Below are 24,133 nucleotides of genomic sequence, written 5' to 3' on the forward strand. Positions count from 1 at the left end.
GCATTCATTGAAGATTTAATGGGGGCGTTTGGCGGAAAATAGCGCTAGCTACCGCTAGTAAATAAATGGCATCCTTTTAGCGGTAAGTGCGGTCAATGTCAAAAACATTTATGGGAAAACCGGTAAAAAACGTCATTTTTTAAATTTAGCAAACTTGTCCTCGCCAAAAACATACTTACTAAAGTTTCGGCGGTTGCCATTTTGCTAACAATTTCTAACAAGCGGTATTTTCCGCCAAACTCAGCTGTTGTAAAATATTACTACCACAGATAATTTTACTACCAACAGCACATGAGTAAAGAAACGGAACACTGTCCCTGTCTCATCTGTGCACTGAGCACTCGACCATTCTGGGGTGGGCTTTCTAAACCATTCTGAGATGAGCACTACACCATTCTGTCTGATGTGGGCACTAGACCATTCTAAGGTGGGCACTAGACCATTCTGAGGTAGGCTCTAGACCAGTGATGGCCAAGGTGGTTATCAAATTTCAGTTACGAACGTGGACTAAAGGAAGAGATCGACCGCGGAACGTGGTACTTATTTGCTGCTAAAATGTTTTATTTCACTCTTCTAAACTCTACCTTGCAGTCGACCGCAAGAAATATGTAGACCTCACAGGTCAAAAGTTTGGCCACCCCTGCTCTAGACCAGTATTTGAATTCGATATTTGAAATAGAAATAAAAAATGTGTAATGTGTATTTATGTATATATTTTGTATAAATATATATTATAATATTTTATGTATTATATTGTGTACATTTTTGTAGCTTTTTAGCACCGCCTACTAAATATCTCTGTTTTGCTCAAGGTCAGCTGGTAGAGAATGACGTATGGCATTAAGCTCGCCTTTTTGTACAGAACATTGTTGTGTGTGCAATAAAGTCTTTAAATAAATAAATAAATAAATAAATGTGTTGTGTTCTGTAGTTTTTAGCATACAAATTGAGTATGGGGTCCAAAAGGAAAAACTGTGGATTTATTCTGAAAAATAAAAATCTAAGGCTGAGTTGCACCATCTAATTTTAACTGTAACTATAACCACCGACGATAATCGCCCTTTTTTGTAGTCTGACAGATTTTTGACGTTTGTTAAAGTTAAAGTAAGATTGTGCAACCCAGCCTAAGTGATGGAATGTATTGTAAAATAAAACACAGTTTAGAGAATCAGTATTCTTTTTTACACATCAGTAACCTAGAACTTACAGACGTTATTATTCTTAAAATATAATACGAATCTGACTCTTTTACTAAGCTATATTATTTTTAATAAAAACTTCTATTTGTTGAGAATATTATAAACTGCTTCCCCGATTTATAAAATGAATAATGCTACTATAACAAAAAAGTGCGCCTTCCACTAAAAACCTGGAATTTCTTCGCTTACATTCTAGCCTATGTATTATTAACCCATTATAGACTAGCGGTCCCATATGGTACCACTTTTATGTGTGTTTTAATTTGGCTCTATACATTAACACGTGAAAAGATGCAGTGCTCTGATTGATGCAAATCGTAGCCAATAGATATGGTCTATGCTTCTAGGAATAAAAATTTACAGTTATTCTTTTCAGTTGTGTGTAATTAATGATTGAAGTGAGCGCATCAAAATTTTCTCTTAAAAATTGACGCGCCATTCAAGTAAGTGATCATATTTTTTTGTGTGATAGTGAAATACTGATTTTGTTACAATCTTGTATTCTCCATAAGTGCTCTTATTGTGAAATGGTGTAAAATTACGTCGATAAATAATAATAATGGGAAATATTGTATGTCAAAATTACTGGTACCGTACGGTACCGCTAGCCGCTTACCGTGTCTTTTTAATTATTTTATTATTTTTAGTTTTTACTGTATTTATTGGGAAGTATGTGATATATTCAATGGTATATAAGGTATGCAGGAAGATAAAGTAAAATAGTTTCCTATACTTTACAAAACCATGGGTTTTTATTTATTTTAGATGTAACTTATACGAAACATTGGCAGTTTTGGAGGACGATGAAGGTCCCAAAACGAAGCAGATATTTATAGAACGAACTTGAGATAATTGCAACTCTCGAACAATATTAGAGTATAGGAAATGTTACATGGAGCTAAGAGCAGTGTGCAATGCCAAGCTCCATTCCAAATTTTTGAATATTCAAAGATAAAAATGAATATTCCTTACCCAATATACAGTTTTTTACATTTAATATCACTTCTGTTATTTGCTTGTATATTAATACATATAATAATAATAATAAAATATATAATTAACCCTATTTTTATAAAGCCCATGATAAAGTTATGTTTTAACAGACTGACACGGTAAGAGGCTAGCGGTACCATATGGTACCAGCATTTTTTTTCTAGATTACAGGTCGGATCATTTTTTTAATGCTTGTATAGCATTATGTAGACCATAATTATGAACATATTTCAAAAAAACAAAAATCTGACACTTTAAGAAAACTCAGTCTATAATGGGTTAATATTTAAGTATTACACGAGTGTAATATTATACATTATAATCCTTTCGAGCTGGCACTGAGGAAAGTTATGTCACAAACATCCTTCAATGACAAAATATGTACTATGCATTATGAAAAATAAAAAATTCTATATGCGTGCAAGTCGCTTGGCGTATATACAATCTGATCGAAAATAATGTAGCAAACTGCTAATTTGAAACAATTTAAATAAATTCATTATATTTCTCTAAATATGCCGATAAAATTTGACATAGCATGATAAATTAGATAAAACATCAGTTTTCTTAAATGAAAGTACTAGAACCATATAAACTGTACATACATAAACGGTCCCGCACAGAAATCTTAGTCTAAAACATTGCAACATTATAAAAAAAGACATCTATTATAGACTATGTATTAAAATTAGGTAATGTTCGACCGTCCGTACGCAGACCGATATACAAAGTAGAAAAAATATACACTGTTACCATCTTTACAACAATAAGGTGACTGCGGTATGCGTTTACTGGTAAAGGACCGCAGGCCGGCGGGCGCTGCTGCCAGTAACTCAACTTCGGCGGAAAATATATTATTATTGTGATCTTGCGTCGAATTGTTGCGCTGTCTTCAATACCAAATGGCGGTCAAGTGGAATCTGAAAGGAAAATAGGGTGTCAGTATCTGCAAACACTTTATAATGACTCCCATCTCCGCTACGCAAAGCTCAGATCTCTCTGCTGCACATCATCTCTCCGCTTTGGAAGATCGCAAACTTACTGTTGGTATAATTTGTCACTTTTATTTCAACATAGTTGTGGTATAATTTTCCATGTATGCTCCCGCAAACGACTGACGCCTGGCTTATAATGTCAAAAGGTGCGTCTACACCGGGCGCATGACTCGGGAGTCACGTTTGACATCCTGCTCACTCAAGAGCAGGATGGATAAGGGATGACGTCGATGTCGAGCGTGCCTAGCGAGATATAAGTTATACTTTTAGCCGTTAGTAGGACGTCCACGCACAAGGTGGATCGACGACCTCATAAAGGTAGCAGCTACCAACAACAACCGGTCATGGTCATTATGGAAATCACTGGGGGAGGCCTATGATCAGCAGTTGACGTCCTGTGTAGTGTTGAAAATGACTTAAGCGGATGAATTTGACTGACCGTCATTTACGGTCAAATTGGTCAAAAACCGGTCCTATGGCTGAAATGAAAATGATGTAGGTACCTTAGCTGGTGAGCAGCGCGATGTTGATCTCCTTGACCATCTTGACGTGGTGCAGCATCTTGGCGAGCGCGGTGCAGCTAAAAGTAGCACACGTGTTGCGCAACCTCAATGTAACAGAGCCCTACACCAGCGTACTGACTCACCTTAGCTGGTGAGCAGCGCGATGTTGATCTCCTTGACCATCTTGACGTGGTGCAGCAGGTAGCACACGTGTTGCGCAACCTCAATGTAACAGAGCCCTACACCAGCGTACTGACTCACCTTAGCTGGTGAGCAGCGCGATGTTGATCTCCTTGACCATCTTGGCGAGTTCGGACAGCTGAGCGAGGCCTATGTTCAGCAGTGGACGTCTTATGGCTGAAATGATGATGAAGATGATGATATACCTTAGCTGGTGAGCAGCGCGATGTTGATCTCCTTGACCATCTTGACGCGGTACAGCATCTTGGCGAGCGCAGTGCGGCTGCAGGTAGCACACGTGTTGCGCAACCTCAATGTAACAGCGTCCTACACCAGCGTACTAACTCACCTTAGCTGGTGAGCAGCGCGATGTTGATCTCCTTGACCATCTTGGCGAGTTCGGACAGCTGAGCGAGGCCTATGTTCAGCAGTGACGTCCTATGGTTGAAATGATGATGATGATGATGATGATGATGATATACCTTAGCTGGTGAGCAGCGTGATGTTGATCTCCTTGACCATCTTGACGCGGTACAGTTACAGTTGCGCAACCTCACTGTAACAGAGTCCTACACCAGCTTAGGCGGTTATCACACTGCGCCGCGCTCCGCCGCGGAGCGCGTGATTTTCATAAAAAAAAACACGCGCGCGGACGCGTTGTCAGTGTGAAGTGCCGCTCGTGTTTTCTATACAAGCTGAGGTACTTGTATACAATGATTAAATCTGTCGCCCCGCGCTCCGTGGCGGAGCGCGGCGCAGTGTGATAACCGCCTTACTGATATACCTTAGCTGGTGAGCAGCGCGATGTTGATCTTCTTGACCATCTTGACGCGGTACAGCATATTGCGAACGCGGGCGGCTGCAGGTAGCACACGTGTTGCGCAACCTCAATGTAACAGAGCCCTACACCAGCGTACTGACTCACCTTAGCTGGTGAGCAGCGCGATGTTAATCTCCTTGACCATCTTGGCGAGTTCGGACAGCTGAGCGAGGCCTATGTTCAGCAGTGGACGTCTTATGGCTGAAATGATGATGATGATGATGATATACCTTAGCTGGTGAGCAGCGTGATGTTGATCTCCTTGACCATCTTGACGCGGTACAGTTACAGTTGCGCAACCTCAATGTAACAGAGTCCTACACCAGCTTAGGCGGTTATCACACTGCGCCGCGCTCCGCCGCGGAGCGCGGACGCGTTGTCAGTGTGAAGTGCCGCGCGTGTTTTCTATACAAGCTGAGGTACTTGTATACAATGATTAAATCTGTCGCCCCGCGCTTCGCGGCGGAGCGCGGCGCAGTGTGATAACCGCCTTACTGATATACCTTAGCTGGTGAGCAGCGCGATGTTGATCTCCTTGACCATCTTGACGCGGTACAGCATATTGCGAACGCGGGCGGCTGCAGGTAGCACACGTGTTGCGCAACCTCTATGTAACAGAGCCCTACACCAGCGTACTGACTCACCTTAGCTGGTGAGCAGCGCGATGTTGATCTCCTTGACCATCTTGACGTGGTGCAGCAGGTAGCACACGTGTTGCGCAACCTCTATATAACAGAGCCCGTTCGGACAGCTGAGCGAGGCCTATGTTCAGCAGTGGACGTCTTATGGCTGAAATGATGATGAAGATGATGATATACCTTAGCTGGTGAGCAGCGCGATGTTGATCTCCTTGACCATCTTGACGCGGTGCAGCATCTTGGCGAGCGCGGTGCGGCTGAGCGGCTGCGTGGAGTACCACACGGGCGAGTCGGGCACGCACGAGCGCTCCGGTTGTAGGTAGAACACGTCGTTGCGCGTGCGCACTGACTCTGGACTGTTAAAAAAATACATGTTTAAAATACAGGTTCACTAGCGTGAGGATTGTGCGACATTTGTGCTGCTGATAAATAATTTCGTACGGCAGAAGCGGGCGCTAAATTTTGTTTTTATGTAAGACAAGGCAGGTATTTGACCGCAATCGCTGATGTTAAGTGAGATTCAGTCTAGGATGCCCTGTAAGTGCCTATTTAGTCTCGCCTTGAAAAGGCCCGGATTATAGTGTTCGGGACAGCAGCAGGCAGCGAATTCCATTTAGTCGGCGCCGAGCGTGAGTGTTGCAAACGCACTTGATTGTAGACATCGCAATGAACGCGTTCGATACCGAACCAGACAAAGATATTGAAATCCAATCGCGTCCTGCATCGTGGAAAATCTGTATTACACATTGTGTGCGCTAGATGGCGTCATCTGGCCACAATGATTACACCAAACAAAAGAGAAACGGACGTGGTTTACATACCATTTTGAAATGTAAAATTCATATAATTTAACTGGACATCTTAGGGGATTCTCTTCATTTTCTTGCTGCTCATAAACTTTCTTTTTTCTTGAGTTTGCTTCTGCAAATAAAACATAACAAGTCAGTCAGAATGAGCACATACAAGTCACCAAACCCATACAAAAAAATAAAAATATTTTAAGATATGCATAAAAAGATCCAAATCCATTGATGACGAATATGACAGCTTGCAGCGTTGCCATTTCTTTTTGGATTTTGATAGATAAATTCGTCGATGTTTTATTGGTTTCTACAAGAACTACTCAAGGTCAAGTCCTCTGACCGAGTTTGACAAAATAATACATTTTGGACTATACACCTTTTTGATAGGGTATACTTTAAAATATACGTACCTAGCGCCGACTGCGGCGGGTAGAACCTTAACAGTACATTTCTAGAGCCGGGCACCTTCGTCTGGCCCGGCTGGTTGGGGTTCCTCTTCCAATGCTTCATTATGTGCGAGAAGGATAGCTGCATGTGTTCTTCTACTGTCTGTTGAAAGAGAAACAGTTTAGTGGCTACGTCTAAAAGATTGGCGAGACATTGATAGTTGAGCAATTGGGGTGGCAACTTTGTTACTTGATTCACTAAATTAATTTAATACTATTGAATTTGAATCTGATCGTGAATATCCACCAAATTAAATGTTTGTTTGTCTTAACATTTTTGGTAACCCAGAAAAAAAGTGGTTTAGTTCAAAAAGTAACATACAACCGAATCGCCACCCGTGAGTTCTAAATTGGATGAGCAATAGGCTATTTGATAACAATTATGTATGGATTACTGTCCGAATAGGTTAGAAAAAATGATACGAAATCTGCCAGTAGCGACATGCTATCGATTCTCATGAACGAGTATGATGGCATATTGATCTTTCCTACTAAACATAGAATTTATTCACTTGTTTTCAATAACCAATTTATAAATTCCCTCATTTACTTTATAAGTACCTTTTAATGGGGTTTACAAACACCCCTCACAATCAAAGTTTTTAGAAATCTGTCAAATAACCTATTACAGGGTTGTAGCTGCCTCAGCGATGGGGAATTTAACCTTGGAACCTTGGGTCAATGCTGTTTGGGCCTACAGAGCTCTCAGTCCTGACTCATCACTTTATGGGACTCAATACAAAAGCGGAGTGCACTTATTAAAGCAAGCATATACATACTATTTGAGTCCCAGTGTTGCCTGCCAGGCGGAATGGATACTGCCAATCGAAGCAAATATAAAACTGAACTGATTATTGGGAAATTGTTTCAAGTCTCAAAATATCGGTCGATATTTACCACTAAATTCTGTTTTTTTTAGAAGTATATTAGGGCTGTCAAAGAGTGGTTAATAGATATTGATGGACCTCTGATACATATAAGGGTGTTTCTCTGCTATTTGGAAAATCGTCCATACAAGACTGTCCCGAACAAATTTTATTAAATGTTGAGAAATTTTGTGAACGAAATTCAGGGCAATAGTAATTTAAATACATATCTAAAAAAAGCCCACACATTTTCCCCTTAGTTTTTTAGTTATTGGCGATTTTTCGCAAAATTGCGACAGGGGACTGTTGCAACCACCCAGGGGAATGTATTATGGACAAAAACAATTAATATTTTTCTTTGAGTAAACAAACTCTTTATTTTTCTTTGCCATTATAAAAATATGCAAGTTTTTGTAACAAAAAATATTATTATTAAAACAAATATTACTAATTTATAATGACTTTTCTTAAGCCTAATAACAGTAGCATTAAACTTAACGAACAATTAAGTTTTAAGACTTAAATTGTATGACACTAAAGTCAGTCTTTATAATAATCAAAAATGTAGTATCCTGCCTTTTAAAACAGAACCAAAAAAATACAAAAAGTAATAAACAAAAAACATTATTACTGCTAATTTTTGTTTTTTGACCCCGTTTCTGGTGAACGTAATATTGAAACGCTATTCTTGTAATTTCGTGTTGGGTCAGATGATCTTAAAGGCGCCTGATGATCTTCTGCGAAATCTTCTGAATCATCATCATCATCCTTCCGAAATTATTTGTTCATTATCATCATCATCATTTCAGCCATAGGACGTCCACTGCTGAACATAGGCTTCCCTCAAAGACTTCCATGTTGATCGATTCGTAGCGGCCTGCGTCCAGCGCCTTCCTACTACCTTTATAATGTCGTCGGTCCACCTTGTGTACCGTAAAACGCAGCGTGCGTGGTTCACCAGATGACGCAGTAGTAGCATTAAACAAAATAGCGGCTGCCCACTAGCTACACAACTGAACAACCTTAACACCTATTGCGTTCCGTTTCGCGATCTAAGTGCTTTGCGCCAAAACTAAATATGACTTTAAACCGGTTTTAAAATTTTAACAGGGGAATGTTTTAATAATTTGAGGACAGCATTCTCAGAAGGATATTTTGATTAAAATTATATTGTAAACATTGTTTGTGATGTATTAAGATGCTAACTGTTATTGTTAATGTATTTGGATATTTTTTATTCAAATATCAACAGCAATATAATAAACATTTGTAACAATATGTGTAATTCTGGAAAAGGGACGTACCAGGGGACTGTGATTTGAGACGTTTGAGGTTATTTATTCGAATATTCCATGATTAAATTACTAAATATGCTATGTCATGCTAAGAATACCTAATTCTATGTCGGTATTGATACAAAAACCTGAGAAATTTTAAGGTTTACTACATAAATTTAGCTTGGGACAGCGATTTTCCATTTAGTGGAGAAATGCCCATAAAATAACTGGTTAAAGATATGCGCTATAAACTCATTTTCGTTCTGCAAAACAAGCAGAAGGATATTACCTATCTAGGTGGATAATATTAATGATTTGTCAGGGGTTTCAATTTTATAGACCACCAACGTGATGCAATAAATAGTTACGATCGATTAATTGATTTAAAGCTTAATTTAGACTTGATGCACAGCCTATAATAGAATGACACGGACGATCGGGGTAGGGGCTCATGACTCACCACTAAGTTAAAGTGTTTCGTGTTGAAGAACATTAGCGTCGATAGCAGCACGTGCGGCGAATGCGCTCCTAATTGCTTGCTTTCCCATAAGTGCTCCTCTTCTACTCGCGTGACTATGTATTCTGTAAAACACATGGCACAATCGTTTATAAAAAACTCTATAAACATAATGACTAGATTTACTAAATTATTTACTTTGAACTTCAGTCTTTAAATGCCGAGAAATTAGATACAATAGAAAATCTATCGTTTGGGGCTCACCAGTGATCCCCACGGCGTTTAAGTGTTTATTTATTATTAGAAACCAACAGCGATACATAGAAAATATTAGTTTTAAGATTTGAGACTGATAGATAGCCAATAACAGGTTTCCCTCATTACAAAGTGTCAAGGAAGTTTTAATTTTACCATCGCTGTTGTATATTGTGTGTTCTAAAAGGTCTATGTCTGTATTAAAAAACAACTGTGAAGATAGATAATGAAAATGTATGATACAAATACTTACGTGAATCGTTATATAAAACTGAGAACTTTCTTGCTACTTCGTCCAAACAATCCGTAAACTTTTCGTAATATGGATCCGTAAATATGTTGTCTATCCTACCATTTTCAAAGAGATATTGTTGAATTCCTGTAAGAAAAATAATCACGTCAGAATAAAATTGGTACCTGCTTGAGTTATAATAGAACTAGATTTGCCCAGCTTCCTCGCAAAAAGCGGGCGTTAGGCTGGCTTTAGAATCGCACTGACCGCTCGCTGATCGTCGGCGCTGACAAATCAAAATGTATGTAATTAAAGGGAACGTTCCTGAGTGACGCTGATCGCTCGGTGCCGGCGCTTCATACATTTCGGCTGTCAGCACTGACGGTCAGCGTGGGTCAGCGTCAGCGTGATTCTAAAACCAGCCTAATAAATTAGTTCGATGCGTTTATCTGTTCTGCCATAGCTCTAACCGGTGAATTGATTTGGATTCAGTTTTTTGAAAGCAAGTATTTATATTCTTTAGGAAACTCACCTAATACCAAGTAATAAATAGTGTCGGGCGCGTACTCGCTTCCGTTAGGCTTGCGCACCTCCTTGACAAACAGGCAGAGCGAGTAATTTAACTCGTCTGCCGTGAGCTGAAGGATCTCCGATTTGAAAGGTTTCCGTCGAATCGAGCTCTTTTCTATTTCAGCGTTTTTAGTCATCACCCACTGCTTCCACGCGTTGACGCCGAATGTGTACTGTGGGAGATGATTTGTGAATAAGTTACTGTTTGCGTGTTGTTGGATTAATTTAGATTTGGTATGCTCAAGATATTTTGATCGAATGAAGAGCGGATAAGGCCGCCGATCAAAGCCAGTGTGACATAAACGTGCATAAGGCATAACTAAGCAGTAGTGGGCAGGTTCCTACGGTAGCTGTATAGCTATCTCGATACACGATACACGATACTCGATACACCATACGGTGTAATTTCTCTAATGAGGGCTATCGTGTGGCGAAGATAGTGGCGCCAACTGGTAAGCGCTGAAGCGGTAAGAGGACTATCGCATTTTCAGTCACCATGATGGCGCCACTGTAGAGTAGGGTCATATCAATCGCCAGTGGTGCCAACTGTTAAGTGTAGTGGTATAAAAACGATAGCCCTCATTTGGAAGTAGGGTTTCTGCTCGAGCTTTCTCGAACTCGAGAAAACTCGAGAAATTTGGCTTCATTCGAGACGAGAAAAAAATTACCGGAGCTCGAGAATTCTCGAGTTTCGATTTTGAAGCTTTAATATTCTTGAAAGCCTATTTTCTTAGACAAAAGTAAGTTTTTAATTATTTAATAGGTTAACGTTGCGTTTAGACTGGCCTAGTCTTTGCTTTTTTTAACTAATTTGATTTGCAAGTAATGATCTTAACCGAAACTAATAATGTTCACCTACGAGTATGCTATATTTTATTATGTTTGTATAACTGACTGATTTAAAGACTGAAAATGTTTTGTTAACTATCTGTTAGTTTAGGTACTCGTAAATACGTTTATTCAAGTCGTTATCTTTAAGTTTAAAAATGTATTAAAAAGTTTTTTTTTTGTTTGTAAATGTAGGTTTATTATCGTAATTTTTCAATTAATTTGGACTTGTGTTCTTTGGAAAATAAGTGATTCAATTGGAGCTCCAGATATTTATGGTTATTAATCCTTAAAGTACACGCGACTTTATGACTTTTGTTCCTTTAGTTAATTACTAAGTTATAATTATCCTACTAATATTATAAATGCGAAAGTTTGTGTGGATGTCTGGATATTTGTTACTCTTTCACGCAAAAACTACTGAACGGATTTTGTTGAAACTTTACAGTTTTATTGATTATAACCCAGACACATTATAACATTAATAAAAACCAGTGTTTTTATTAAATTTCAACCGATTTCAACAGTTTTAATTAAAAGACTCGAGACCCGAGAAAACTCGAGACTTTGGCCTCGAGAATTCCCGAAACTCGAGAAAAAAAATAAGTCGAGAAATCAGAAACCCTATTTGGAAGACTCGCTCGGGACATCTCTCCGCCTTCTAAGGGCGTTATGCCACAATGCGTGGAATTACTTCTGCCTTGGAAAGGATGATGAACTCCACTGCGCCACACTTAGCTCCCTAAGAATTCATTACTCAGCTTTCTGACTCCCCTGGGTCACACACATCGCGATAACTCTCGATGTGTATAAACAAGACGTATTCGCGTATACTTCGGTTTTTTGTAGTCACAAGACTTCGCTCCGCTTATGTCCAAATGTTATTTTTAAGACGTATTCGCGTATACTTCGGTTTTTTGTAGTCACAAGACTTCGCTCCGCTTAAGTCCAAATGTTTTTTTTTTATGTCCAGAAGCAAACGAGCAGACGGATCACCTGATGGTAAGTGATTACCGTCGTCCATAGACACCCGCAGTCCCAGGGGCGTTACAGGTGCGTTGCCGGCCTTTAAGGTGAAGATACGCTCTCTTCTTGAAAGCTTGCAGGTCCGTCGGTATCCGTCCGGAAACACCGCAGACGACAGTTCATTTCGCAGTTTGGTTGTACGCGGCAGGAAGTTTCTAGGGAAAAGTACTGTTGTGGACTGCCAACAATGTTATCGCGATTTGTTACCCAGGGGTCAGAACAGTGAAGACACTTGCCTTGAGACACATATTAGCGTCGGGCTTCTCCGATAATTCCGACAAGTTTAACCGCCTTATTTATTTATTTATTTATTTATTGTTGAAGATTTACCAACAACATATCAATTTACATGCATCGTTACATTATTAGCTAGAATCCAAAAGATATGCCTTTACAGGTAAATACAGCATTCAAAGAAAATAAGCTTGCCGACAGAAAAAAAAGAACAGATTTTAACCAATTAATCTAGGTAGTTACACATAAAGAAAAAAAAAAAACAATTCCTAACAAAACAATCCAAATAGTTAAATTAATAATAACTCAGCCTTTTTGGTGATTCGAAAACGAGAGCGACACGACGGCAGAATCCAAATTTTGCAACTAACTTTATTTGACAGTTCAACCGAATGTTGCTATACAAAAAATATTAAATAATGCTACGACTATGGTTTCACATTTATGTCAAAAGTGAACATTGGTATTGAGGTGACACTGACCTTGAGACACATATTAGCGTCGGGCTTCTCAGCGGGCTCGCGCGGCGGGTCAGGCGGCGGCGGCGCGGGCTCGGCGCGGCGGCGCTTGGACGAGCGCGCGGGCCGCGCGGGCGCGGGCGGCGGCGGCCTCTTGCGAGCGGCGCCCGCGCAGCCCGAGCGGAGCGCCGCTACCGCGCGTTGCTGCTCTAGTACCATCATGTGGTGGTGGTGCATGCTCTCGCCTTCCAGACCTGTGGTTAAAATCATACTTAATCACACACACACATACTTAGACACAAAAACTAAAAGCTAATGCCTGTAGCATTTTAGAACTGTTAGGTAACACATGATATAGTCTGGTCCGTGAGCACGTAGAATTTTGTCCAATGACCCCAAGCTACCCATCCTTATTGCTCGCGCGTAATTATGTTGCTATCGCGCTCGCACACTCACTGCGGGCGCCCGTCGCACGGTCGCGACAGCAATATAATTACGCGCGAGCGATAAGGATGGGTAGCTAGGGGTCATTGGACAAAATTCTACGTGCTCACGGACCGGGCTTTAATATGTAACAGCACTTACCAGGCATGCCGGGATGCGAGCTGGGCGTGATGGTGTTGGCCGTCATGGCGGACTCCAGGTCGACGGGCTGCTCCTCGTACTCGGTGGCCATCTTCAGGGCCATCTGCAGCATGTCCTCGCCGAACGCGTTGTTGCCGTCCATGCCCGCTACTGGGCTGAAGGTTTCCTCGGCTGCGGGGAAAATTATACATGAATACATGTAAACACTAATCAATCGACATAAGATGGATTTACAACGAACGATACACCGTAAAAAACTCAGTAAGACTCATTTATTTCAGTAAGTAGGCTTTAAAAAAGCACTTTTACACGTCCCAGTATTAACCCTACCACTGCTTCAGGACAATAAATGGGCCAGTGCTGAGAAGAAGCAGCGCAAGAAACTCAGACACTATTGTCAGCGTGCTTTGATCGCCCAAGGCAGTCAACTGGACGATCCAATTTTGATCTTTTGCGTGTGATGGTAGCACGGTGGACCGGCTGGTGTTAACCCAGCTATTACAAAAATAAGACCCGGTATTTTCAGGGCTAGAAGTATGTAATTCCCTAAGAAAAATTATGTTTGAAATTATTATTTAACGGCGTCAACTACCCACCCGATAATGAATACGAAAACACGTTTTTTATCCTTGTCAAACTCAAACTAATTTAAAGTTTTGCTTTCACTTCAACGTTTTTAGTAGCTGTCGTACAGCTAGGCGATGGACGGTGTGGTTAGTTGAGGTTAGAGGCTAGACCTAAATATATCAAATATTATAGTTTCTGCAATACAAGAAAAAGTTACTTTTAGTGGCAGAACCTTCTGAAAATTAAGACAAGGGACTTACCGTTATCGTCGTCCGTGTCCGAATCACTTTGATCCTTCTTCTTGTCTCCAGCCACCATCTCAGCCATCATCAGCAGCTCAGCCTCGAACGGATCCGTCGGCATCTTATCGTGGATCTTGTTGATCTCCTTCATGATGCCTTTAGCGGAGTTCCGCGTGGTCGGAATAAACACCGGCGTTGGAATTGGAATGGGGATCGGAACGGGAACGGGGAACGGAAGCGACCACATCGCGCAAGGCACGGGGACGTATATAGGAACTGGCACCGGGATCAGAACTCGCCGTTCTAGGCTGGGGTCCGTTTGACACTCTTTTGTGCACGGATGCGGCCGGCAGGAGATGCCTTTGGATACCATCATCGGTTTCGACATGGTTCCTTTGTTCGCCACTTCTTTAGGGGGGAGCGTTTTGACGATGACGTGGTTGTAGACTTTGGGGGGTGGAGGTGGCGGGGGGGTTGGGGGTTTGGGAGGGGGAGGCGGGGTTTTGGGGGCAGCGGGGGGCTCCGGTTCGGGCGGGGGCTGGGCCACGGCGAGGCGCTTGGACTTGCCGCGGGTAACGGAGGGCATTAGAGGCGGCGGCGCGGCGAGAGATTGGACATTTGAGATCACTGGCATACCGCCACTTGCTCGCTGTTGACCTTTTGTTGCTAGGGGAGGAAACAAATTGCATATTTAGTAAAGATTCGTTAGATTCACAATACTGAATTAAAAACACCTTGTTATTTGACAGAAGTGTATGCGACAGTTATATGTATAAAACAATCTACAGAAATCTTCTCTCCAGTAGATTCTTAACAAACGACGGATAGGCATGATGGATGTTTTTACGATTACAGTTCCTGACAAATCTAGTAATATTAAATCCACTTTTTGAACTATAACAAATACACGTTTTGACGTAGTGGTAAAAAATCAAAATACGTTAGATATGGTCAAACAGGTGGTCAAATGATCACTGTAAATGTGAGCTATAAAGTACACTCACCATTAGTCTTATTGTTAGCGGGAGCGGTGTAGGTGCGGCGCGGGACTCCCGTAGGCACCGCCTTTTGCTGGTCGATGGATTCGCCGGGCATCAACGGCGGCGTGTGCTTTGAGTATTGACCCTGAAAGATGGTAACAAACTATAGTAATTAATAAGTACTACCATATAGCACTTATGTATCTTCTTACGAACTCTCTTAGTAACATAATATGTTATGGTCCATTGTGTATACAGAGGGATAACGAAACTATGGAACAGATAGCTTCAACTATTGGAACGCTGCCACGAAATTCCGATCGACCAGCAGATCAAGCGCCGCAAGTGGAACTGGATTGGCCACACTCTCCGAAGGGACCCCGATCACATCCCCAAGCAGGCTCTGGATTGGAACCCCCAAGGAAAACGCAAACGTGGTCGCCCCAAGCAAACTTGGCGGCGCACTGTGGCAGACGAGGCGAAGAAGATCGGCAAGACTTGGAGTGAGATCAAACACATAGCTCAAGACCGAACGCGATGGAGGACTGTTGTGGACGCCCTCTGCCCCATCTAGGGGACATAGGACCATAAGTCAAGTAAGTCAAATGGAGGATTTGGTACGCTCCCCACGCTGGTCATATGGGTTTGGGATACATTTAAACAGTCAAGCCTGGTAACAAAGTGCAAACTAATTCGCAGCTGTGCTAGCAGCATACACATCAACTGGAATAGGTGGCCAGAAGATTTTAAAATTACAAGAAGAAATAATCAAATGTTGGCCTTTGACTGAGATAGCTTGAGTTTACGATCTTTGCCCATCAGTGGGTCACACAGTATAAGTATAAAAAATATAGTTTAAAAATACCTGGAAGCCCATGACACACTGGTACGTGCAGAAATTCCGCACCGTCGCGTCCGACATCGTCAAGTGGTATTGCGCGAGAGCAGTCCGCTTGCACATGTCGCACTTAGTTCTGAAAATAAAGGTTTTTATTCATTGACCGTCTTTTCAATCGCCAATCAATGACAAGTTTCTAAAACCATCATAGGTCTGACACAATGGTCTATGTCTATTCCACATTGATCACCTGGATTTGATCACATAGTTCTTATCCATGAGTTATCAAAGGACACCAAAGTGTCGCCTGGAGTCCATTTTGATCACTTGGGTAATCATATCCAGGTGATCAAAGTGGAATAGACTGACATAATATTTTACAAATGCAGTTCAAAAGACACTAAGAAATACAGAAATCATAATTTTCCATAAGGTGTAAGCTTAGGCCAGGACAAGATAAAAAAACTTCAGAAAATCGATGTTAGTCTTACCTTTTCGAGGAGACTGCATTGACGGAAACCTGATACAGGTTGAGACAATTCAGCGAGCACATCATCACAGGCTGCGCATTGGCCTGTTGTTTCCTGATCATGTCGAAGTTGTATTTCTTTACTTTACACCAGTTGCATGGGACTATGTGCCTGGAGTTGCTGATGTAGACGTTCATACAAGACTTGGAGCAGAAACAGTTGGGAGTGTTGTTGTCGTATATCGTGAAACATTTGTTGGCTTTGCGCTCGAAGTACTTTTTGCACCATCTGCATTGATCTGAAATGGTAACATAGGTTTAATCCTTCTTGTATCATCTAGGTCAAATAACTAGTGTCCCAACTTCATCATGCCCTCAGCATGTGACTACAAAATTTATTTTACTAAGTGTATAAAATTGCATTGTGCATATGTTACTAGTGCAACGAACCCGGAACTTTCGTCGAGATAGTCTCAACTCTATTTACCTTAGAAGAGGTAACTATTATCAGGTTCCATGACTGGCAAAATAATAATAAACGGTATAACTATAAACTTCAGAATGAACAATGAAATGATTCTTACCTGGGAATATATTATTGACGAATTTAAAAGCTGCAAAACATGGATCGGAACATAACCGCTGATTGACTTGCTCACTCACTTCCACCTCGATCGACGTCGCCTTCTCTATCGAACAGACCGCGCACTTCGCCCAAATCGGCTGCGGAATCGGATTTTTGCTCATCTGATCAAACTTCTCCATACAAGTCTGCGAGCAAAAGTCTTTGAACTGTCCCTTGTCGCCCACCGGCGCCAAGAACCCTTGCAGACCCGCCGAAATATCCCTCTGGCAGTAGCAGCATATCTTCAACCCTTTCTTGAACTCTTCCAAACAGCCCGAGTTACAAAACTGCCGTATATCGTATCCGAACCTAACACAGTACTTCCCTAAACTTGTATGCTGAACCGGGTTTTTGCAGTTAGCGCATCTAGACCCAATTTTATTCTGGTACTGGCCAAGGCAAACTTCGTCGCAGAAATCCATGGTCTCCCACGTCAAGAGTTTCTCTTCGCTGGTGAGCAGCATGACACATTGAGTGCACTTTCGCGTGAAGCTGCGTTCTCTCTCGTCGCGCGCGGCTTGCACCATCGCCGGGGTTTTCGCTTGAATTTTATATGCTTCATCCAAATATTTATCTGTTGCGTTACTTATAACTTTCAATTTGAGCAGTGGCGGGTTAGTTGGCGCTGCCGGGGTTGCTCTCCTGCAACTCCTCTTCCTCTTTATCACGTACCTTCCGCTTTCGCTCAAATTGAGTTGTTTTATGCAGCCATGATCACATATTAAACTAAACTCTCCATACCTCGTCATGCAATAATTACAATTCTTTGTTTCCTTACAAACTAAGCACTCTCCCTCCTTGGGCGCAGTTTCTTCCACGATGATCTTTCTCCTTTTGAAAATATACTTATCCTTCTCATCTGCCATCATGCCGTGTAAGCACTGTAGAGAACAGTAATTCGTGTCTTCTCCATCAAAATTATAGTAGAAATAACAAGTTTTCTTTTCTTCACACTCGGAACATGTCAAGAATCTTGGTAATATTTCTTCGATGAGATATTTTTTAGTCGTCACAGTGTATTGAAGTGGGTTATTTTCCACGAATTTGCTAGTACAGGTTGCAGTGCACAAGTATCTGTAATCCCCATCTTTAGTTGTAAACCGAAAATAGCAATTGAGGTCCAAGTAACACTGCTCACATTTGCTTGGATATGGATTCACTTCTTGAATCACATTTGTTGTTACAGCCACTTCTGTTTCGACTATTTCCTCATGCTCGTTTTCAATTTCATTTTCATTATCTTTGTCTGAAAAAATTAAATCATGTATAAAATGATTAGATAGATCATGTTGTATAAATGCTATGCTAAAAGAGTGCTGTAAAAGATCCATCACAATATTCGTGTTGTGTCCGCTTACGAAAACAGCTACGACGCGTTGTTGTGGCAGTGAAGGCCAATGACAAGTCGCGCGACCCATGACAGTACCCGCGACCTGTCATTGGCCTATGATCGCGCCTGCAATAGCGATCTGTGGGTCTAGACAAAGTGCAAATTATAATCGCAAACTGGTCGAAAAGTGGTCGAAAAGCCCCTTTTTTGTATGGAGTTTTGACGGATTCGATTTTCGATTCGATCAAAAAGTGCGTTTTGTCTAGGGGGGCTGCACGCGTTGGTGTGGTTGAAGCTTGAAGAAAAGCAATGATGTGTTCTGAATTTGAACACTGGTGCAACCATATTACTGGTACTGTGATTGTAACTTGACTGCAAGATTTTCTTACCAGCGCCATTTTCCTGGGAAGGATCCTCGGTGGCGGTGGATGCGTCTTCCGTGTGGCTCTCGTTGACGCCGTCTTCTTTGCTCGCCGAGTCTCCATCCATCGCTTCATTCTCCTCTTTGGGGACGGTCGCTTCTACTGCTAAAGCGGCGGCTAAAAAGAAACATATCTATTACTTGAAAATATTGGGTATCTTTTGAAATCCTCACTAAAATTATTTTGCCTACAAAAAAAAGGAAACATAAATACGCATTCACACTGAGATCCGTTTTACAAGTCCGTATGAACGAGCCCACACACCTGACCTGACTGTATTGCCGATTCAGTAAATTACAGTCATGTATAAAGGTTGTTGTGTGCACACTAAGTTGTAGTAGCTATAGTCTGGTCTGCGAGCACGTAGAATTTTGTCCAATGACCCCAAGCTACCCATCCTTATCGCTCGCGCGTAATTATGTTGCTGTCGCGCTCGCATACTCACTGCGGGCACCCGTCGCACAGTTGCGCGCGTACGCGCGAGCGATAAGGACGGGTAGCTGGTGGTCATCATTGGACAAAATTCTACGTGCTCGCAGACCAGGCTTTAAGTTATTTAAAAAATACTGGTTGGGCTAAAAACAAAACAGTGATACAGCAGTAACTTTACATACAAACTTCATTGGGCATTCGTACCTTCTTCAGCCTGTTTACGTTTCTCAGCCAGTACTTTCTCGGCTTCAGCCTTATCAGCCTCAGAGATCTCCCGCTCAGTGTCCGGCAGCAGGCACACCTCTTCATCTGCTCCGGGCTCATCGATCAGCTCCGGTTGCTCTTCTAAAACAATACAACAGTCAAGCTGGTAGCAGGTAAATCAAAAATAACCTGGAAGCAAATCCAAGAAATTGAAATCTGTGGATTTTTTAAATAGGTTTCACATAAATAATATAAGTTGTGAGAGATTGGCATGTATTACAAGCACTTTCTCTTTCTTGATTTAGCACATAGTGGATACAAAACTAAAAAAATAATTCCCTACTACTGAGGTTCCGTAGACAAATGGCTAAAAACGAAACCCTTAAGGATTTTTATTACTATGTGTAATGATTATTTTATACTGGATGAATCAATTCATTCTATAAAAAATATTTTATATATATTTTTATTTTTAAGTTAATAACATGATATTGAACTGAACAGGTTAATAATTAAAATAAGTCCCTGTTAAAATACCTGTGTTTGTAGTGTCTTCATCCTCCACTTCACCGTCAACTTGGTCTGTGTTATGATCATCATCATCATCGTCAATTGCGTTAATTGTCTCTGCTTGTGACGTTGTTGGTGTTGCTGTGTCCGATACGGATGCATCGGTTTTGTCTTTCAATAGAGCGTCAAATGGATCTAGGGCCTGGAAGAAGGTAATCACATTATTGCTAAAATTTTTAAATGTTATTTCTTTAAAAATATTCAGCTTTCAGCTTCATGTTACATAGTTCAATTTGTGTTTTACTTACTTTAGGTAAGAGAAAGGGATAATCACACTATACATAGATTAATGGCTGTGTTACATTTATCATTCAAAAACTTTAGCTTAACACATTAAAGTTTAATAGAAAATAAATATGTTGTGTATAAATCAAGATATAATTCAAGTTCTGCACTATGTGTACTGAATAATATTTAAAATCTAATTTTCTACCTGTGAATGATCCTCCTGCGGTTCATCCATTGAAATATTAGGAGCAGTTTCGAACTCCGGCTTCCCAACTTCATCGTCTCTCTTTTCTTCCTTCTCCGTTTCTTCATCACCACCGTCTGCTTTCTCAGCTTGTTCTTGTGTGTCTACACTCTCCGAGTCTTGACTTGCATCCTGACTATTATCTTCATCTTTTAATTTGTCTCCTAAATTACTTTCAGATTCATCTTGTTGTGTTTCGTCTTGATTCACATCTGTAATTTATAGTTTTGAAGTACAATGAACACAAAACATTTTTATTTGTAAAGATGAACTTATTACGCTGATTTATGCTTATTTATTTATTTATTTATTTATTTATATTAGGGAAACAAACAATTTTCATATACAGACAAATAATCACACAAAAAATAGGACAGAAATCAGCAAAGTTTCCACAGTTAAAATTAATACAGATTGCAGACTAAAAATTAATTGAATAGTAATAAATTATACATTAATTTCTAAATGTCAAATAAATACAATGTCAATTTTATAAAATTTTATAAATTTTATGAGATACTACAAATATTAGTTCGATCAGCTTATAGTTTTCAGAACCCTATGCTATTTTAATATCTTACAGTTTTGTCAGCAAGTATCTCTGCTAGCTAGGTCTATTCTACACTGATAGTTTCTCTTTTATATTGAGACCCAAGAATTTATTATAACAAAAAATATGAATGAGAAAATACAGCGAGGAAATGCAGCCAGCATCTTTGCCTCGCGGACACACTTTTATTTTTGAGGAATAAAAAGTATATTTTTTGTTTGTTTAGAGTTAAGTTTGTGTTAGTTGTAAAAATATCTGTTTATTGTAGATAAAAGATCTTCTACTAAGGTTATTCTCTAAATATTTACATACAAAAGTCAGTACAAATATGAATTACTAGCTTTCCGCCCGCGGCTTCGCCCGCGTGGAATTTTATCTGTCACAGAAAAACTTTATCGCGCGCGTCCCTGTTTCAAAAACCGGGATAAAAACTATCCTATGTTCTTTCCCGGGACTCAAACTATCTCTATGCCAAATTTCATCAAAATCGGTTGCGAGGTTTAAGCGGGAAAGCGTAACAGACTTGTTGAGTTGGGATTTCTACCATAAGAACAATTAATCTCAATATCAAATAAAAACAGAAATAAAATTTACCATCTTTGTTAGTATCCTGGGTGTCTGTCTCCATAGATGCTGTTTCATCTTCATTAGTCTTTTCACTCTCCTCCTTCTCACAGTCATTTTCAGTATCTGTAACACTCATATCATCCACATGGTTTTGAAGTTCACTCACACTTTCTTTAGGCTCAGATTCACTATTTTCCACATCATCACTGTCAGGTTTGTCACAGGAAACATTATCACTAGGTTCTGGTGCTGGCTCCAGAGAATCTTGAGACTCAACGGGCTCCGTGTCATCAGATTTCACCACGTCTGACCCGTCCCCCGAACCTTGACTGGTCTCCTCACCAGGAGTTTCGGGAACAGATTCTTTTTCATCCATTATTTAAGTTTATACCACACATACACGATCTCCTACGTTAATAAACATCTGAAAGAACACGCACAAGGTTAAAATACAGGCTCTGTTTACGCCAACGTAGTAAACCCGGCGGAATAGTTTTTAGGTTATAATATTGCTAGTGGGACCCACTACTTTTCAATTAGAATGTTTTATGCAATAAATCTGATTCCGTTTACGTGAGATGTCTAATTTATGTTGAGATAATTGATAATTAGCATACAGGCTTTGAGAAAGCACACGATTGCAACAATTTATAATGACGCCAAAGTCGTAAGCATAGGTCCCGCGCTAATTCCAGTTCTAAGTCTACAAGTTTGTCAAGCGATAAGTATACAATAAAATCACTGGATACCGTGTTAACGAACAAACTGGGCGTGATTAACAGTTTATATAAAACAATTAAACAATTAATTGAAGAAATAATGAAGAAGGGAAGTTCCTTTGTAAGCAGCTCAAAATGCTCAGCCGAATACGAGCTGTCATTTCATATATTCGTAACATAACAGTTTGAGTAAATTTAGCGTAAGTTACATTATGTATGATAATAGATTCATTGGATATTTATCGTTTCCCTACTTACTTATTGAAATAAGTTTCACAAATCACTGAAAGCACAACAAACGGCAACCATTTTGGATCAACCAACCTCTGGCAATTTGTTGCGGAAGTCCGTAGTAATCAATATAACCAAATATTATTAATAAAGAATTTTCACTACAGTAATTATATTTTTGTTTCGTTAGTTATAACTAAAATGAGATTTTTATAATTTAGAAAATATGTTAACGTTTAATAAAAAAGTATTAATTAAAATAGAATAAAAAAGTACTTGATGCGGCTACAATTTTTTTTCGTTATGTTGGCACTAGGTGACGCTTTCATTTTTAGTGATGTATGTGACGAGATAAATCGGTTTCAATCGGTAATCGGTCAGATTTCGTTTCACCTACCCGACATGCAAATTAAGTTTTCAGTGTTAATTTTTTTGCTCTCGCTCTCATCAAATGGTGATTCTTTGCGATAGAACGGGGCATGACCAGCAATGGGCAGTTAACACTGTTGCTGATAGTATATAAGCGATGAGATATTGTTACTTTAAAAATACGGTAAAAGACGTCAGCGCAGAAAACACACAGATACTACTGTCCACCGTGTCTCATTAAACACTTGATATTGGCGAAACCAGAGACCCGATTACGGTAACTTTTAACGTCAACAATCCAGACACGCTTCTCGATTCTGCGATACGATTGGTCAAAACAGCTGACGTACGCTGTTGAACGACCAATCGTATCGCAGAATCGAGAAGCGTGTCTGGATTGTTGACGTTAAAAGTTACCGTAATCGGGGTCCTGGGCCCCGAATACGCTAAAAATTTTCATGTTCAACATGCCCGGACGTCAGCTGTTTTGACAAACCCGTATCGCAGAATCTTAGAAATCGAAGAAGCGCGTCTGTATTGGAAACGTTAAAAATTAGCGTAATCGGGGCACAGTGTCTGTGTTTTAAATACGCATCACTGAAGTTATTAAATAGAATAATAATAATAAATCTTTGCTTGTGTTTAACAGTGTTTATGGCCTCAACTCCCGATGTGCGACCTAATATTTTACTTATAATAAGTACGCTCTACGCTTATATTTGTCAAATTCTTACAATCTGAAACTGAACTCAATTTACTCCCGCTTCCCATAATTAATCATGTTGTTGTTGTTTCAGCCAAATGACGTCCACTGCTGGACAAATTAATCATGATCATGGGTCAATTTCAATCCACATTAGGATTGATTGATGGGGAGCGAAAGGTTAAGAATAATGTTGTACCCATTTAGTACATAAGATACCGGTAAATGATACCATATCTTTTATAGCAATAAAATGGAATCAGCTCATTAATTATTATCAGTTAACTTAATAATTTTTTAGTCTGGCATTAGCGAATTTCTCAGGATGGCTTATAAATATGATTTTTTCTTTGTATTAAAATTTAATTATTAAAATTTATTGCAATGAACGCATTATGTTTTCATAGTAAGTTTGTTTCCAATTACGTTTTGTCTGATTGAGGTAGTGTTGATTGGTTGTTTATTCGCGACTCTACAT

At 40.1% G+C, this 24,133-nt stretch overlaps 1 protein-coding gene across 5 annotated transcripts; it reads right to left on the reverse strand.

The window, feature by feature from the left end:
* Nucleotides 1-1,257: 1,257 nt before the first annotated feature.
* woc (zinc finger protein without children) lies at nucleotides 1,258-22,781 on the reverse strand. 5 transcript variants are annotated; one of them, XR_003655855.1, is made up of 21 exons: nucleotides 22,677-22,781; nucleotides 21,661-22,057; nucleotides 20,478-20,728; nucleotides 20,012-20,186; nucleotides 19,475-19,615; nucleotides 18,806-18,955; nucleotides 17,046-18,332; nucleotides 16,484-16,760; nucleotides 16,020-16,128; nucleotides 15,179-15,299; nucleotides 14,193-14,840; nucleotides 13,366-13,536; nucleotides 12,805-13,034; nucleotides 10,197-10,407; nucleotides 9,686-9,811; nucleotides 9,181-9,302; nucleotides 6,542-6,680; nucleotides 6,150-6,249; nucleotides 5,509-5,684; nucleotides 2,476-3,112; nucleotides 1,258-1,410 (listed from the first exon to the last, which is right to left on the reverse strand). XR_003655855.1 is itself a non-coding variant. In XM_028303936.1 (20 exons), the coding sequence occupies exons 2-19, from the start codon at nucleotides 22,007-22,009 to the stop codon at nucleotides 5,510-5,512; spliced, it is 4,782 nt and encodes a 1,593-aa protein (XP_028159737.1). In that variant the 5' UTR covers nucleotides 22,010-22,057; nucleotides 22,611-22,717; the 3' UTR covers nucleotides 2,472-3,112; nucleotide 5,509. The 5 variants fall into 5 exon arrangements, 2 of the variants coding, with proteins under 2 accessions (XP_028159737.1, XP_028159738.1); XR_003655854.1 differs by having other exon boundaries at nucleotides 22,611-22,717; XR_003655856.1 differs by lacking the exon at nucleotides 22,677-22,781 and adding an exon at nucleotides 22,383-22,482.
* Nucleotides 22,782-24,133: the final 1,352 nt, after the last annotated feature.

This window comes from Ostrinia furnacalis, unplaced genomic scaffold (assembly GCF_004193835.3).
Source record: "Ostrinia furnacalis isolate ACB-3 unplaced genomic scaffold, ASM419383v2 OfSCF1340, whole genome shotgun sequence".
NCBI classification, from domain to species: domain Eukaryota; kingdom Metazoa; phylum Arthropoda; class Insecta; order Lepidoptera; family Crambidae; genus Ostrinia; species Ostrinia furnacalis.

Coding starts and splice junctions, on each gene's coding strand:
- woc (XM_028303936.1), bottom strand. CDS start 22,009: ATGGATGAAAAAGAATCTGTTCCCGAAACTCCTGGTGAGGAGACCAGT. Junction 20,729..21,660: donor CCAGGATACTAACAAAGATG/GTAAATTTTATT, acceptor TATAAATTACAG/ATGTGAATCAAGACGAAACA. Junction 13,537..14,192: donor GGACACGGACGACGATAACG/GTAAGTCCCTTG, acceptor TTTTCCCCGCAG/CCGAGGAAACCTTCAGCCCA.